Source organism: Biomphalaria glabrata, chromosome 3 (genome assembly GCF_947242115.1).
Source record: "Biomphalaria glabrata chromosome 3, xgBioGlab47.1, whole genome shotgun sequence".
NCBI classification, from domain to species: Eukaryota; Metazoa; Mollusca; class Gastropoda; family Planorbidae; genus Biomphalaria; species Biomphalaria glabrata.
The window spans coordinates 24,652,456-24,670,978 of record NC_074713.1 but is presented as its reverse complement, the minus strand read 5'-3'; the positions used below and the strand labels follow the sequence as shown (position 1 = coordinate 24,670,978).

At 35.7% G+C, this 18,523-nt stretch overlaps 1 protein-coding gene across 1 annotated transcript in view; it reads left to right on the top strand.

The window, feature by feature from the left end:
• Positions 1 to 16,438, top strand: part of LOC106067018 (uncharacterized) — a 29,528-nt gene extending 13,090 nt beyond the window's left edge. Inside the window, exons 12-23 of the mRNA XM_013226121.2 lie at positions 74 to 1,018; positions 3,324 to 4,470; positions 9,541 to 9,634; positions 9,811 to 9,860; positions 10,080 to 10,172; positions 10,286 to 10,389; positions 11,223 to 11,298; positions 11,385 to 11,473; positions 11,753 to 12,058; positions 12,513 to 12,626; positions 13,815 to 13,978; positions 14,384 to 16,438. Of these exons, the coding sequence (XP_013081575.2) occupies positions 74 to 1,018; positions 3,324 to 4,470; positions 9,541 to 9,634; positions 9,811 to 9,860; positions 10,080 to 10,172; positions 10,286 to 10,389; positions 11,223 to 11,298; positions 11,385 to 11,473; positions 11,753 to 12,058; positions 12,513 to 12,626; positions 13,815 to 13,978; positions 14,384 to 14,507 (3,306 nt within the window). The 3' untranslated portion in view covers positions 14,508 to 16,438. The remainder of the gene's footprint in view (positions 1 to 73; positions 1,019 to 3,323; positions 4,471 to 9,540; positions 9,635 to 9,810; positions 9,861 to 10,079; positions 10,173 to 10,285; positions 10,390 to 11,222; positions 11,299 to 11,384; positions 11,474 to 11,752; positions 12,059 to 12,512; positions 12,627 to 13,814; positions 13,979 to 14,383) is intronic.
• The last annotated feature ends 2,085 nt before the right edge of the window (positions 16,439 to 18,523 follow it).

Below are 18,523 nucleotides of genomic sequence, written 5' to 3'. Positions count from 1 at the left end.
CTCGACGTTTATGAGTAATATTTTTTATGTTTTTAAGTCTCTTTTATTACCTGCATTTTCAAATATTTTTCAGGTGGAAGAGCTTCAGAGACAGCAGCAACAGCAGGCTGAGTTACCACAGATAAGTGCGGAGCAATTGGAACAGATCAGACAGGAGCACCAACTCTTAGGGCTTCCACCTCTTAACACACAGCAGCTCCAGTATCAGCTGCAAGAGCAGCAGAACCAGCTCTTGCAGGCACAGATCAGAGAGCAGCAGCTGCAGGAGCAACAACTACAGGGTCACATGCTTATGACCCCAACCTCACTGTCTCAACAAGGGCTCCTGCAGCAGCTGGGCAGCAGCCAGATTACAACCACACCGGTCAGCATGACCATCAGCTCTCCCCCCATGAACCAGCAGACCTTAGTGCAGCTCAGCAGTCCTGGGCAGGAACCCCAGGATTCAAGGACGAACCTGCCATCCCAGATTGCTTTGAACACCTCTGTGCAACAGATACTGGCTACCTTAGACCCATCTGTGGTCTGCGCCGCAGGAATCAACCATCAACACCTGCTTGTTCAGCTTCAGAAACAGCAGCAGCAGTTGCAGCAAACACAGGAGCTGATGGGTCTTCAGGTTCAGTCTCCCATTGGTGGGCTAGCCATGAATAACCAAACATCAGGGATCATCACTGGCCTGCACATCAGCCAAATTCCACAAATCCTGCTCCAGCCCCCTGACTCAGATGACATGAATGGGGTGCCGACTCTATCCATCCCAGAGTCTGTGGTGCTGGGTAGTGATGCAGGCTCAGTTTTGCAGGGCAGTGCTCTGGAATCAGAACAGGAACAAATCAAGAGGATTCAGAATGGCCTGATGGCTAGTGTAGAAAAGCAGCAGCATGAATCATTGGTGGCTGCACTCAACCACCCCAGCATGGTTCAGTCATTGACTTCTGGCTCTCTAGGGTCTACCAGTTTAGATCAGACAGTTATACCAAACTTCCTTAATATTCAAGTACCACTAAGCTCACAGGTAATATGCATATTTTAGAAAGTTAAATAGAAATGGATATTTTTTTTTATAATGGAAGCTTCAAAAAAGCTAAATCAATGCACAGTATAATATATTTTCTTCAAACAATATGATCTCTTATAAAATATTAGAAAACACTGAGGCAATAATTTTGGAAACTTTTAATAAACTAAAATTCTTTTCAGCTATACTAATCAATTTAAACTGATTCCCCCCATAAAAATTTAATTATTTGTCTTTTTATTTTACAAAGCTTATATCAACTCACTCTATTTGTCTGGTAAAAAGTTTGTACACGTTTTTTCTTCAATACCCAATCTCAGATCAAGCTGAAATTTTGCACAATTATCTCTTTTACCTAACAAAACAAAACAAGTAACCATTGAGTCAATTAACTATTGATAACTTATTACTTTGAACAAGGGAAAGAAACAATAGATAACTATAAACCTATTTTCATAAGCACTTCACCAGGCTAGTAAGTCAGCTTGAGGAGGCTTTGAGCATTGAGTTCGAATTCAGGTCATTTCCCTTTTTTTTACAAAGCTAATATCAACTCACTCTGTCTGTTTGTGTGTTAAAATAGTTTGTACACGTTCTTTCTTCGAAAAACTTGAATCAAGCTGAAATTTAGCACAATTATTTCTTTTGCCTGACACCACAAGAATGTATAAAAAAAAATTAGTTAACTTTAGGTAATTAATTATTTTGTTTGGTATCTTGAACAAGGGAAAGAAATTGTAATTGACTGAAGTGTTGGTAAAAACTGAATTAGTCACCTTTATGGGTTGCCGCTCTAAATTGTAACAAACAATATATAATTATATAATCTCCTCTGGTCATAAGTACCTCACTAGCAGAATGGTTAGCACATTGGCCTGAGGAGGCCAAGTTCAAATTCAGATCATTTCCCCACTTTTTTTTTTGGTTATTGCTTTTAAAAACCAATTGGGGTAAAATCCACACAGATATATCTCTTTTTTTCTTCTCCCCACCCCTCCCCTCAAATTTTCCAAACTGATTCAGATAAGTGATAGGATCATAGCATATTAAGAAAGCTAAAAGCATGAAATTGCACTAAACAAAAACAATTGGTAAAAATATTTCTAAATGCACAGATTTATTGTTGTTGGTCTAGATCTATTACACATTTAATACATGACTGATCCAAACTAATTGATACAATTACACTTTGTATAAGCTTTTTTTTTTTTTTTTTAAATATTTTTATTTTTTTTAAATTCATAAAATTTAAAAAACGATTACGGTAACATTTATCCGTAGACCTCCTTCTTTCTCCACCCATTCCTTTCCCAACTGGTGTAGATAAGTGATAGGATCACAGCATATTGAGAAATCTAAAAGCATGAAATGGAGATAAACAAAACAATTGGTAAAAATATTTCTGATGGCACAGATTTATTATTGTTAGTCTCGATCTATTATAACAAATTTAATTACATGACTGATCCAAACAAATTGATACAACTACGCTTAGTATAAGCTTTGTTTAAAAAAAAAGTAATTTTTATGTTTTGTTGTTATATAGAATTAACTTTAATTTGTAATATGAAATAAACTTTGTCAGCCCCCTGAATTTTTCTTTTTCTATGAATAATAAATATAACAACTAAAATTATTTTTTTTGTTCCATTCATTTTGGCTTGAAAACTAAAAACAATTGACATCACTTCACAATGTTGTGTGCATTATTTAACATGAATATTGTCATTGACACCATTGTTGTACTTTTACCTTTATCTCATGATGATGAACTAAAATGTTTAGGAACAAGAAAAAGTCAGATCAGAAAGAATTGGAATCATTGAACCAACTATGTTAGATCTCTATATAACTTTTTAGCCAGTGCTTTCCTTAAGCCAACATTAATATTCTTTCTTTTACAACAATTTCAAAGCTCTAGTACAAAAACTTCAGCAACGCCACTTCCTCTAAACATTGTCATACTAGTTATCAGTCAGTTGATGCTGGATGTGTTTCCTGGTTCAACATTTGGTTGAAAGTTGTTTTATTTATTAATTTCAGTATTTCTTTTCATGTGACCTTATTTTCTGACCTCTATATTTTCATGTGATTGCTATTGTTTCTCCAATAATATTCATATGTGTAATAAGGAATGCTTCTCTTCAATATTCCTCGTTTATCATTTTACTTAGAAGTTCACATGTTTGTTTCACAGCTTGTTTTGAAGAATAAATGTGATTTAGTGCAATATGTAGATTAGGAGAATGTCATTATATCTATAATATTACATCCTTTGAATCTGTTTTGTTGTATGTTTCAGTCCGACTACAGCCAGCTCAGGGACAGTTTAACTCAAGGCAGCAGTGAGAGTGTTCAGCAGGATCCTAGTTCCTTCCTCAGTGTGATACCGTCACCCTCTCCCCCAACGCTTACTCCTGCAACATCTACTACCTCCTCTGCCATGTCTCGCAACACAGATGCTGCTGTTGCCCAGATTCTCAAAAACATCAACAACAGCTTAGCAGAAAATATGTTGCTGTCCTCTTCGGATAACTCAGACATCGGCTCCCGTAGTATCTTTGGCAATTCTGGCATGGATAACACTCTTGAGCGCCCCCCTTCATATAACTCATTTGAAGGTGGTTACTCCCCCTTTTCCAAAACATTTAAAGACTCAATTAAGCAGGATGTTATGCTATCATCCACCGTCACCACCGATCATGTGAATAACCACTCTTTCTCCAGTGACTTTTTGACAAAGGACACTTCACTTTATTCCTCCAAGACGGCAAAGACTTCTTACAATGGCCAAGGCAACAAAAGACGCCTGTCAGCAGATTTGGAGTTACACCGCAGAAACTCCTCTATTTCTTCTATTCTCAACAAGCCCCATGTGTCTATGTCAAATGTGCAGACAGTCATGTCTAGCCCACTTGAGGCAGATAGTCTAAATTCTGGTAGAGTCCGCATGCGCAGCAAGTCAGGGGATATACACTACAAATATGTACGGTCAAAGAGCGTTGACCAGGCTCCCATGCGTCCTCGCAGTCTGACAGAGGAATCTCTGTACAGGTCAAATAAACTCATGGATGAAACCTTTATCAAGGGTGGGAAACCACATGGTCAAGAAAACATGTTTTCATGCTCTGATGGAGCTGGGGTGTTTCGAAATCCTGGTTCCTTGCCTAGTCCTTTCAAAATCAAGCGCAAGCACAGGCCAGCACCTTTGTATATACCTCCTCAGTTTGGTATGTTCCACAGCAGACTTCGATCTCCCCGAGTCATTCACAAGGAGACTCATATCTCCACAGAGAGGGGCAAAGGTCACACCCCTCCTCCTTATACTCCACCACCAATGTTAAGCCCATTTCGAAGTGGCTCTGGATTATTTTGTACACTACAATCAGCTCAACCTCAGACCCCAAGATCTGCTCCAGTTTCAGGCAAAGTGCAGCTCATTCGCAGGGGTGAGTAAACAGGGTTCTATTATAAAAGAAAAACCAGATCAATTATCTTTGCTGTATTTTAGAATGAGGTATTGTGATACAGTAATTAGGAATAATATATTAATGTAAAATGTCAGTTCTTTTCTGCACTCTTATTATTATGTTGGAAGTTTCAGATGGCTAGTTCATTGTCTGAGATGAACTGGGCTGTAGTTTCCAGGTCAGGCAGCTCCCCAGATTTTTTTTTTTTATTATAGAGATATTTTGGGGTCATTGTCTTGTTCAAACCTCTCGGTGGAGAATGCAGCTTTAAAAAACCTGGTCGGCATTCTCTCGTGACATGACAAGGGCGAAATTCACTAGTTTCAATTTTCAGCTTCTGGAACATGTGTTGTTTCATTTAGTTGTCTGGTTCTTAGGCTAAAAATTATACCTTGGTCGTGTCAGGATAGATTATAATAGGCATCTTCCTTCTTGAAATTTGGGGGATAACTTGTCCATTTTTGGTTTATTCTACTCTCTATTATTTTCTTCATTTCTTCCTTTTATAGAATAGAATTTTCTCTTTGTCAGTCTTCCATATTTGGTCAGTGTGTCAGCTTTTTCTTTTCCTTCTGTTTGTGCTGGAGAACTGTTTTCTTGCTGTTTGTGTTGAGCTTTACAAGAGATGTTGTTTTTAGTTATTTTTTAATAATATAGGAGGCATTAGAGTCTTCTTTTGAAGAAGGTAAATTTACATTAGTCTTGATAATAGAATCAAAAGAAGCAAATATTAAAGTGATGAATCTAGTGGGGACATAGTGCTGTTAAGTGCTCATTAGTAGTAGTTCTCACTGCTGCCACAGTGTCCCATGAATTAGGTGATAGTGAGGTTATGTTGTAGTTATTTTTTTTTTTAGTCTACACAAATGAAGAATTATGGAATAAACTTTTATATTACATATCAATTATTGATGAAATGATAACATTTCTTTTATAAATGTCATTACAGATTATAGGTAATAAAATAAAGTCATTACAAGAAATTTCCAATCCTCCAACATTGATATTGACAAAGATGATATGTATAAATTTATAAAACCCCTACAAACAAGTAATAATATAAAGTAGCGATTTAAACTTAAAAGTAACCATAATTTATAATGCTATCATATGCTAAAATTTAAAAAACAAATAATGGTTATAAATATTATACCAACCATAAGCCTATCAAAAATCTCTTATTTATAACACACATGCGATAAAATTTGGCCTTAATAAAAAATTACTAAATAGTTAAGATTGAAATTGTATATACTTTAAGTTTTTAAAATGTAATTCATATTAAAATGATTACCAATTGGCACTTTAGCTATGAACCAAAATAGTATAAAATAATTTTTAAAGTAAGTGCACTATCAATTTATTTTATATTGCCAATTTACAGTCCTATCTTAAAATAAAAGGAATAAAAAAAAGAAGCTAATTGAATAGCTTACTTACAGAAATAACTATAAAAATAACAAAAATGATAACTGAAGTACAATACACGTTTACTAGTAATAATGAGTTTAAAAGAAATAATAACAAGAAATTTATTTAATAATTCGCAATTTAACTAAGAACAAATTAATAAATAAAAAAACAAAAACAAACAGGAACTTATAGAAATATAATTAAAATCACTAGTTTGGCATCTCAGTTAAATAGAAGACAATTCTGACATTGCAACATGATAATTCAAATTATTTAGTTCTGTTATTGCCACAATGAGGTATTTTTTTGCAAATTTTAAATTTCTACTAATTAACTCACTCTGCCTGTCATTATGGGTGGAATCTTTTACACATTATTTCTCTCTCTTCCCATTCTTGGATCAAGTTGATACGGCACAATTATTAATTGTCGAGGACAACAGATGAATCAATAAAAAAATTAACCTACTTGTTAATCCCTTTGTCATAATTAATTCATTTATGTTTAAATAGTACTAAAATAAGTTGAGATAATAAGCCTTGTCATTCTCTAACAATTTTTAGCTATTAACTTTTTTAGGTTACAGAACTTTCTATTTTTATCTGTGGCATTTTACGTCTCGAGGGACGATCTTTTCCCTTTGCAACTTCTTGTGTGACTAAAGAGGCCAATCTTTGATACACAGCTGCAATCGCAAGTTGGGCATATATAATCACCAGGCGCCGTTGCATTTTCACCCTTCTTTCTGCTTCTGTTGTGTATGACATCTGCAATCCGTGACCCTTCCTTTATGCTCTCTCTCCATGTGGATCTGTCCAGTGTCACCTCTTCCCAGTTGCCAATGTCGATTTTGAAGAGCTTCATGTCACGTTTGCATACATCCATATAACGTAAAAGTGGACGACCAGCGGCTCTCCTGCCTTCTATTAGATTGCCATACAGGATGTCCTGTGGAAGTCGACCTACTGGCATTCTACGAACGTGGCCAAGCCAGCCAAGGCGTCTGCTGCTGATAACAGAGCGGATGTCCTGGCACCCTGCTCTTTGTAGCTTTTCCTCATTGGTTATCTTTTCTTGCCACCTTATTTTAAAGATCCGCCTTAGGCATCGGAGGTGGAAGACATTCAGCTTTTTTTCCTGCTATGAGTAGGTTGACCATGTTTCACTTCCTTACAGCAAGGTGCTCAACACACAGGTCTGGTAGACTAGGGCTTTAGTACTGCTAGTCAGCAATATGTTGTCTCAGACTCTTTTCTGCAACCGTGACATGGTGGCCATTGCCTTGGCTATCCTGTTGTTTATGTCTTTATCCAATAGAGTGTTGTTGGATATGATGGAGCCAAGGTGACAAAAGTGATCAACAATTTCTAGTGGTTGGCCATTAATGCTTACTTGATGTGCAGTGTTTGTGTTTTGGACAAGTATCTTAGTCTTGCTTTGACTGATGTTTAAGCCGAACTTCTGGCAAGCAGCAGATAGTTTGTCAACCAGGGACTGTAGCTGAATATCAGAATCAGCCACAATTGCTGCATCATGAGCATACAGGAGTTCCCTGATGAGTAGCTTCCTAACCTTGGTTTTTGCCCACAGCCTTGATACATTTTTTTAAATAGTTTTCCAGAGGATCTTGTATGGAGAAACACACCTTCGTTTATGTCGTTGTACGCGTAATGCAGTAGACAGGAGAAGAATATGCCAAACAGAGTAGGTGCGAGCACACATCCCTGCTTGACACCACTGCAAACCTCAAAAGGTGCTGATTGGGCTCCATTGAATTTGACAGTACATTTAGTTTCCTCGTGGAACCACTCAATGAACTTCAGTAGTTAGGGAGGGCAACCTATTTTCCTCAGGAGTTTGAAAAGCCCACTTCTGTTGACCATGTCAAAAGCTTTAGTCAGATCAACAAAAATGATGTAAAGGGGTCTGTCTCTCTCTCTGAATTTCTCCTGCAGTAGTCGTAGAGAAGATATCATGTCTATAGTGGATCTACCACTCCTGAATCCACACTGAGACTCTGGGTAGACTCTATTTTTATAAGTACTTGAATATCGTCTGCCTTCCATCATGGAGACTTAAGACCTCATGCTCAAATTCAGACCCGAGCAACTTGTTAAAAATAGATTTTGAAAAAGCAAAGCAACACAGAAACCCTTCTCTACATTCCCCCTGCATCCCTCCAAGAGGGCAAAGACTTCTTATAATGGCCAAGGCAACAAAAGATGCCTGTCAGCAGATTTGGAGTTGCACCGCAGAAACTCCTCTATATCTTCTATTCTCAACAAGCCCCATGTTCAAATCATATGAGCGCAGAGTTCATTTCATAAATGACTATTAATGGGAAATGAAATATATAAAATCTCAACCTGCTTAAATAATATCCAATATCGTAGACTCCTATTGACATCTCATAGGTGCCCAGTTAGTTCATTTTTTCACTTACATAGACCTCTTGGTCCATTTAGACCATTTTGGAAATCACTGGTCTAGATCTATTAAAAATGAATTACGTGGTTGATTAAAATAAATGATGCAGTTTCACGTAATACAAGCTTTGTTTTTATATTTAAAAATTTTTTATATATTGAACTTGTTTTTGAATTTATTCAAATCAATTTTTGTATAGCTTTATTAAATTAAATTGACTAGATATACTTATATTACTGACTTAATAGATGGTAGAGATCTGAGTTCATTTTTTGTTCTCTCCTATTTAAAACATATATATATCACATTTGGCATGTTCTGACAGAGGATTTTTTTGTGAAATAGAAAGTTCTGAGAAAATTTTGAAGAATCAAAAATAGCTATTTAATGCACTTTGGGGTTAAAAGGAAATTTATTGATTAAAAGGTTTATAATTAAGTTTTGAGTCATTTTGACATCATGTGTGCAGTGAACCATATCACCTATTTGTGTATAAAACTTCAGCCTATAGTGACTAAATATAGCTTTCTAAAAAGTTTCTTGGGACCATATCTGTAGAAGAGTAAAAAGACCTAGTTTGTAAACCAACAGGGAAGTCCAATATTAACTCCAGGTAGTACCTTGCTTAAGCTAGTGAAATATTGGAGATTTCCAATATGGGACAGCTGACATCATAGAGATTGCTATTTTTAGATGGCTAGATAGAGCAATCACATTGGTGTAACTGATAGCTTTATCATGTGTAGATATCTCTTATGCCAGATTCTTTTAGGAGCCGCAGCAGTAGATTATCTGGAGACTTGTACAACTTACTATGGGTATGTTAGTATGTAACTACAAAAAAAGTAATTATTTGACAATATTTAGCTCTCTGCTTGCAATAAAAATAATGAATATGTTTTGAGAGAAACTTCTGTTAGGCAGTTTCAACACTTGAGCAGGCTTCAATGGGCAGCCTGTAGTTCAGTTATAAAATGAAACAAAAAATAGGTTACAGCTGATATATATATATATATATATAGATATGTTTTACTTAAAACAAATTGACCTGGGTATTGAACTATTAAGTTTGTGCGTTTAACCATATTTACTTCAGTGTGCAATTTTTGTAATTTTATAATGCATACAATTTTAATGCTTTTTCATTTACATGCAACACTCGTATTGATTAGTTTGAGAAATTAGCTGTTTTATTTTCTCTTTTTGTAGGCAGCTTGGGCAGTGGCAAAGCAGACATTGGTTTGGAATTATTTGCAGAGCAGACATTGGAAGTTGAGCCTGTACCAGAAACTGACACTGAAGCGTATGATATTTTTAAATAATATTTTTTCTATTTTATTTTAATATTTATATACCAATAGAAAAAGAAATATTACTTGGTTATAATAGAGTTCAAATTTGTAATTCAGGTTTTATAATCTATTTATAATCTAACCGCACACAAAATCAAATATATCTTAATACAATGTGTGTTTCCAGCCATATTAATGTGGGCGCAGATTTTCAAGCTGTACTTCCAGTGCTAAGGGGTGAGTTAAAATGAGTGCAATTATCAAGTTATAATCTGTAACTAGAAGTTTTAATAATGTGACCTTATTATTCCCCAATTGAAATTGATGCCTGCAATTATTTGCTTTATTTATTTGGCATGGCACAGAGCTGCTAAGTAGTTTCATAAAAACTTCTTATTTATTTATTTTTATTTTCTTTATTTTTCCACTGTTATAACAGTTCCTTTCATTTTTCAGACAAAAGCAAAGCTTATTTTTTTACCCCAGTGGATGACAAAAAGAACCTTCTCTGGGAACCTTCTTCTGAAGGAGAGAATACAGATGCCCAGTGTAAGGAGCAGAATTATATATTATATAGTTGTTTTCTTAGTTTTGGAATTGATCTCTGATTAACTTCAATATGTAGTAGACTATGTTTTCAAAAGAAAGTGTCTTGATTTCAGTGCAATGCTACCAAGATTTTTCCTGCAGTGCTGCTGTTAAGGGCAATGGTTGTAATGTGGAGTATGCTCTTCACTTGTTACATCTGGCTCATGGAAATATTAGTGTAAGTTGTTTTTTTCTTCAAAATGGATCCTGAATTGAACTTATCCCATTAGCCCCTCATGTGTTGAAAATATCTTTTTACTGGAGACTTTGAAGGAAGCCTTTGGTGGGGCTACCAGGAAAACTGTTCAGTCATTAGATGCCTAGCGTAAATAAATTATAAGAGATGAAAGCTCATCTTTAACGCATACATTGATAGAGTTGGTAATAGTCTTGGAAACTTTCATTGATATATTTAGTTTCTGAATTTAAAAAATGAGTTTTCCAGACTACTATTGATTGTTTTAGCCTTCAAGACAAGAATTTATTGTTCCAGACAAGACTTCATTGTTTCAGTTATATCAGTTTGTTATTTTGATTGAAATGAAAAAGTAAGGCCAGAAAAGATCCTTAGTACTTGACTGTGGCTTTATGACTATATCCAGTAGTATTATTATCAAACTGTGTGGCAGTAATGTCTTAATGCTTCCTTGTAAAATTTCTTTAAAGCCCCAGTTAATGGTTCACAAGTGTTTTGTGGCTAAGTACCATTGCCATAAGTTCTCTTCCTGATTCCAGATACCTAACAGGGCTGGGATCAAATCTAAGTAAAATCTCTTTTTTTTCCACCTTATGAGCCCAGGACCTCACCTTGGTTGCCAAAAGCTTTTATTCTTGTAGTGTATCCATTAAATGTACAATTAGACATTTAGATTATAAATGAAAAATGCAATGTTCTTTTATTGGTTTCTGGTGTTTTTTTGTAATCCTAGTATATCAATGTCTTAAAGTAAGAGAAATATTTTCAATGAGTTGAACATGTTTAATTTTTACCTTGCATTGCTGTTTTTGCAGGATGCTATGTTAATGTTGATGGCTGACCCGCCTGAGTTACCTATAGACCACCCAATGATAGATTATAAATACCAAGGTAATGCTAGTATGATAGATTTTTGTAGCCTCTATTTGCATTTAATCCCAATAGTATCCTGACTGTCTATTTGTTTGACATTACAGAATCTGACTCATGGAATTCCAATGAGATGGAAAAGTTCTACAAGTCCATTATGGTTCATGATAAAGATTTTTTTAAAGTAGCTAAAGATGTAAGGCCTGTTGTAGTAGTATAAATCATAAAATGCTCATTTTGCTCTTTTTATAAACAACATTCATCAGATGCTCACATTTCTATCAACATATCATATGAGTAATAATAATAAACATCATTGAGTAATATGCAAAAATTAAATAAACTTCTATGTTGCATTTTTTTTTACATGACAGTTTTTTTTAACCATTTCTTAGAAAAAAAATGTAAATCAATTTTCAATTTTATTTTATTCGTTAGAAAATAAAAAAAAAATTTTTGGCTCCACTATTTTAAGGTTGGAACAAAGAATGTCAAACAGTGTATTCAGTTTTACTATGTGTGGAAGAAAGTCTGTCCAGATGATTATAAACGCCTGCGGCACTCACGCAACAAACAGGGGGAGTACAATACCCGCAAGCAGGCAGAGAGGGCTGCAGCACAGGCATCTGTGGAGAAAGCTGTTGTGGCCGAGGCTATAGCTCAGAATCAGAACATGGTTGCAGCCTCCAGAGAGACAATAAGTGAGGAGAACATGGAGGCTTTTGACTCTGATAACACCAGCTTCTTGTCTGACAACGATGACGTCAGCATAGCTCCAGATGTAAATATTTTATATAGCCTAGTTAAAACATCTTACAATAAGGGAGAGAGAAAAAAAAGGAAAGAAATAAATAGGAAAAAAAAATTGGTTTTAACATAAATATACTTTTTTATCTGGTTAGCGATAGCATTGTGATGTAATAAAAATAGTTTTCTAATTGCATGGCATGCTCCTGAATCAATATTTTTTTAAAAAGTTGCTCCTTGAAAATTAGTTCATGAGGCATTAAGCTTTTACACTGTTTTGTATTTAATGAAGTTTTATTGCTTCAAAATTAAGTTTAATTGCTTCAAGCTTTTATAATTCTAAGGAATTTAAGCTTTTGGTTATAGTTTCAGGTAATTTTTTTCTTGTTTCCAAATACTTGTTTTGACAAAGTAGGCGAGTGTTGAAGATAATGTGCGAGTGTTGAAGAGAATGTGCGCCATGTTAATTCAGCATGTGTATTCTACAGAGTATACAAAGTACGGCTACTAACACAGCCAGCTCGTCCCCTGCTCACCTGGTTGACTCCCCCAACCCACTCCCACCTCCCCAGTTTCACTGTACAGCTGAAGGCTGTAATGTGGTGAGTATTGTTTTGAAAAGTTTTAGTTCATCCTGTGACTACTGTAGTTAACTCTTTTGCCTTTTAAGCAGTTGTCAGGTACTATCTACATCTCTAATAGAAGGGGTAAAGCTTGCATCAGTCTTTTTACAGATTTAATTAAACAGAATAAGCAAATAAAAATCATAGAAATCTTCCTTTTAGTATAGAGAAAACTAGTCATAGGGATTAGCATCAGGTTGAAGTCTTCAGAACAATTACAGAGTTCTATAATAATCAAAAATCACATCAGATATACTTGCATTCTACTCTTCAATTTGATTAGACTTAAAATTATCAATATTAGACCTTATCTCACCTCTGCCTGTGGTCCCTTCTGGGACATAGGCCACCAACCAGCTCTCTCCAGGCATCTCAGTTCTGGGCGAGTCTCTCCAACTGTCCCCATGTCTTGCCCATCTGCTTGGCATCTGCTTCCAAATCGTGGCGCCATGTATTCCTGGGCTTTCCCCTCTTCCTCTTTCCTTGGGGGTTCCAGGTTAGGGCTTGCCTTGTTATGTTAGATGCAGGCTTGTGAAGGGTGTGACCTATCCATCTCCAGCGTCTCTGAAGGATAATATTATATAATAGTATTATTTTCTTCACTATCATTGGTATTGTTCTCAAATGGCTTTAAGTCACTTAAAACAATTATTATTTCCTTATCCTACAGTTGAAACATGAATATTCCCATCAGTATCATATTCAATTATAGCTAAATATTACCCTAATAGGTTTCATTTTGTTAGACTAGCTCCCCCCCACCCCAAAAAAAAAAGTGTCTGGTATCCTGGCTATTAAGACGTATTCTGATTAAAACTATTAGTTTGCTATCTGAATTTTGACGAAAGCAATAGGTCAGGTAGTCACAGAGATTTCTACTTAAGTGGGTCAGGTGAGAGAGGAAATTGAAACCCAGTTCAGACTTTTCACAACTGAGGTTATTCACAGGTTAAAAAAAAAGGCACATGTCAACGCTTTGTTATTGGAGGTCACTTCTTTGTATGAGTTAGTATGTAATATAATATCAATGTCCCACTGGGGCCACCTAAAGTTTGTCCATCATAAACATCTTTTTTTTTCGTCTTGTACAAATATATTTTATGTAAGGTAATTCTGTCAATTTCTTAGATTGTCAGAATTTATTAAAGGCTGTATTGACTTCAACAGGCATGCTCCTCCAAGCAGAGTCTCAAGAGACACATGCGTAAACATCTAGACAAAGCACAGTCCAGTCCTAGTGCACCCCGCAAGCCTCGTCCAAGCACACCTAGTCGTTCCCCTGTTTATGACAAATTTGGGGAGGAAATATTTCCTTGCAGGCTCTGTGGCAGGTAAGTCATTAACCAGATGGATACAGTGTTACCTGGTGCGGTAGCATTGACCTGCAATTTTGTTTTTCTCTTGCAAAATCGTTTTACAATATGTCGTTTAGAAACATTTTCATTGCAACGATTAGTTCCCCTATCAGATCTGCGATCTATGGGGCAGATGATGTTAAGATCATCTGTTTCTGTGGCCAACGGTTAACGAGTCAGGTACCCATTAGAATTGGGTGGACTTAGGGGCGCCCTAAAAATCTAGAAGCTCAAAATCTGAGTCTTCACAGAGATTCGAACCCAGGACACCAGGTTCAGAAGCTAATGTTTCATGTTAAAGATATTGGCTCATATCTATTTGTTAGGAACAGTTGGCAGAGTCTCTGTTTCTAACTATTTCCTTGTGTTTCTCTCCAACAGGGTGTTTGCTAAGGTCAAAAGTCGCAGTGCTCACATGAAGAGCCACAAGATAGCGGAGCAGGCTCAGATAGAGAAAAAAGCCGCAGAAATAGCAGCAGCAAATCCTTCTTTTGGTACCACTTAAACATAGCTAGCTTACTTCAAAACAAGCTTATTGAAAAAATCCAAAAGATAGTCGCCATCCATGGTGATGTCCCCTACACTATAACCGCTGATGCAGAGAAATTGAAAATGCATGCTAGCAATGTTGCTGCCAGTGATGTAACAGGCTTAGCTCAGAAAGACAGGGATTTAAAAAGAAGATTCTTCATCACACAGATCTGGAGGTTGCTTTTTGTATCCAAGTGGTTTTTGTTGACCCTAAGATTGAAATGTCAGTTCAATGTGTTTTGGATGAAATGAACCCTCTTTATTAACGCATATGCATTTTTATTTTAGCTAAACATGTACTGAGTGGAAATACTTGTATCTGTTTCATTGCTATTGATACATTTTTAGTTACATCTATCAAGATGGCCAGCTTTCACCAACATCTGTAAACTACTTAGGGGTTATTCAAGTGAAAGGTCAAAGAAGATTTTCATTTGTTTTCTCTTGCTCAATGTCTTCAACTGTTTGTCTTCATATTTAACTTCTGTGCAAAAACTGTAGCTGGACGTATTTATGTTTCAAAAATCCCACACACCTCTAGCCTTCAAAGTGTTGGCTAGGTCCAACTTGCTAGGCTGAGTCTTACAATGTGAGATTCAATTGTGTTGAGCTAAGCTCTTGTCAGGGTGCAGACTATCACTTCTGAATGTCTTGTTTCATCTCATTCTTGTAGCAGCAGACAGAAGGGCATCTTTGGACTGGAACCTTTGAGCACATTAACACTGGATTCCACTTTTATTTTTAGTTGGAAATGTTTTGCTAACGTGTGGAATATCTCTAGTTTTAACGCATTGTAACCACAAAAAGATGTCATAAGTTCTTTGTTGTGTAAATGGGCAGCAGACTGGTCACATACTGGTTCACAGACTTGACTTCAGCTTTCTTAAGATAGTTCATGAATCCATTTAGTTGACTCCCCTTAGCACGCTGAAGCTGCAGGAGTAGTTGTGCATGTATACTGCAAAATGGGTATGTCAACATTAGGATTGGCCAGGAGTCTTGTCATAGAGTTGACATATTATTGTTGTTGTATTATCTGAACCTAGTCCTTAGTGACTGTTTTTTTCTTTGTGTTTTATTGAGTGTAAACATGGCTAGTGGTTTCTTTCTTTAGTTCATGTAGTGTTGTTCTTATTCAACATGGATTTATATCAGATTCATTATCCATCAAAATTTGGTTGGTGGCTGTGCAATGGAATTAGTTTTTTATGTTTCTAAACAAATTAGTTTGGAATTAGTTTTTTATGTTTCTAAACAAATTAGTTTCATATATACAATTTATATTGCAATATTTATCCTGGGGTAACATTTTATACTTCTATAACAAAGAGTAAAAACAAAAAAAATTGAAATCTTTCTTAAGCTTCTTTGTTACAAAAATATTTATTTAAAATAAAACTTTACAATTGAAATGTGATTGTATATTTAAAACCCCTTTCGTTTCTCAAAATGGAGACATTTCACAAATTGCATTTCAGTTTGTTGCTGTTTTGTTGTGCACTGGCTTGTCTTGACTGTAGATAATGTTTTTGTAACCTCTTTTACTTGTATGCATAATAAAAGTCTCTACCACCATCCCAAATCATGGGATTTACTCAAAGACTTTCCCTCTTAACTTTCTGACCAAGTTCATCATAGCCTTGTTTTTGTCATTTTGTAGGACCATTGGCCTGGGGTGAATATTTTGTTTTTGGAGGGGGAATGAGGACACAATGAAAATTGACTGATAGTTGGGTGAATGTTTCAGATTGTTGGATAACAATTCTAACTTTGAATTGATCCTTGTATACTATTTGTTATATGAGTGTTACTTCACTTGATTGAAATTGTATGTCAACTTTATTTGGTTTTCAAAACTGTTTTACGTATAGGTTCTGCTTCTCTCATTCCCCCCCCCCCCCCCCCCCCCCCCCCAATGTCACAAGCTTCTTCCTAATTCATCTTTGTTGCAGTTTGTACATAAGGGAAATCACTCTTTGAAATAATTAAAAGAGCTTCTAATTCAGTTGAAAATGAAATGTTACAGCCGTGCTGACGTTTCTGAAGTACAGTGAGTCCCCCCTTGATGATGAGGCTAAGGTCCAGTCACTCCGTCGTTAAGCATGTTTTATCCTTAAGTGTGACATTTTTTTAATAGTAGAGTATGTAGTAACTTTTTTTCTTTCAGTATAGTACTGTATACACTTCACCATCTCCTTCACTTTCTCTTCAAGTAATGGTTGAAATAGAGAAATGAGAAATCCCCATGCTACTAGCAATGGCTAAGACTTTGCAATTCTGTATGATCTTTGTGCTTAGGTTGATAGTTTTTTAGGGCTTCAGTGGGGAAGATCCTGTAGGAGTTGTACTCTTCCTTTTGTCAGCCATGTTGATGGGATACATTTGGATTGTAAAATAAAACTGACAAAGTTCTTGTGGGTATGTGCAGTGAAGAGAGAAGAGAGAGCTATCACCTTGCTGAATTGTCTCAGCTCAGCTTAGCATACACTGTGCTGCCAATGTGCACAATTTTAAAATATCACTTCACCATCTGTCATATCTTTGAAATTTGGGGTAGTATATCTGAATGAAATGGAATTAATGATTTTTTGTGAAAGTTTGTCGTAACTTTGAGTCATCATTAAACAAACCAGTCGTTAAGTGAGGACTAACTGTAGATAATTAGTTGACTATAATTCAAGTGTTTCCCCAAGAGGTCTCTATATTTTTAAAAGTATTCATGGACCTTATACCATAGAGTTTTGAAACCATGCTTTAGTTAGTGTTGGAGAGCGAAATCATAGTTTTTAATAGCTATTTCTTTTTCTAAATACAGAGTTATAGTCCTTGTTTACCAGAGGCAATTATTAAAGCCTATAAAAGTTATTGGTTTTATACATAGTTTAGCTGTGATTATTTCATTTTTAAATATATTTTTTTTTTTTAAGTCTTAAAGGAAAATGTTGAAAGATTGTTTTATAGATTTTACCATGGAAATACAATTATGAACTGTTTGTTTTTTAGAACACCTGCACAGATTTTTTTTTAACAACATTGTTTTGGTGTGTCTGTGCATTTCTGTTTTACTCCAGTTGAAACTGGTTCTAATAATCAGCTCAAATGTTGTTCTGTGTTTAGAGTGAGTGCCTCTCAGATGTTTGGCTTGGTTTCAGTCTTTCTTGTACATAAGGTACTCAAATGGTAGAGACATAAAAGCTAGATTTGTTTTTTTGTTAAGACTTCTGTAGTGCTAATGTCCACATTACATTCTTTCTCTCTCAGTTTAACAGTCAATTTGGCCCAAAGCTAAGACTTCTGTACGTGCTAATGTCCACATTACATTCTTTCTTTCTCACTGTCTTGTCCCAAGATCCTGCTTTAAAAAGTTGTTAGTTTATTGGTTTAATTTATCGCAATGAAAGGGGTCAACTGTATTAGTTTATTGGTTTAATTTATCTCAATGAAGGGGGTCAACTGTTGCTCACAAAATTCGACCAATTAATGTTGACATTGTGGTATGCATGTCTGTTACTTTGTGTGTCTAATAATGCGTCATCCAGTTGGAAAAAGTCCCAGGTACTTTTGTTGTGCACACAGAACCTGGATGATTTGGATCTCTTTGACTAAGCCAATATTTCAGATTGCAATGAAAGTCTAGTAGAGGGTTTTCTTGGATGAAGCCCCCACACAGTGGCTCTTATTTCTTCTGGTTCCAAAAGTAGTTGTTGTTAGGGGTCCACATTTCTAACTTGTTGGCTGACTGAAATGTGCTTTGAATTTGTTGTATTTACAAATCTGGTCAGATCATTGGATTGGACATTGGCTTTGTTACTTGAAGATCTGGTTAGGTCATTTGATTGGACAGTGGCTTTGTTACTTGCAGATATGGTTAGGTCATTTGATTGGACATTGGCTATGTTACTTGCAAATCATATAAAAAAATTTAAATCATTTTTCTTTTACTAAAAAACTAAATTTACCAAAAAACTCTGCTTGCCAAACCTGTTCTCT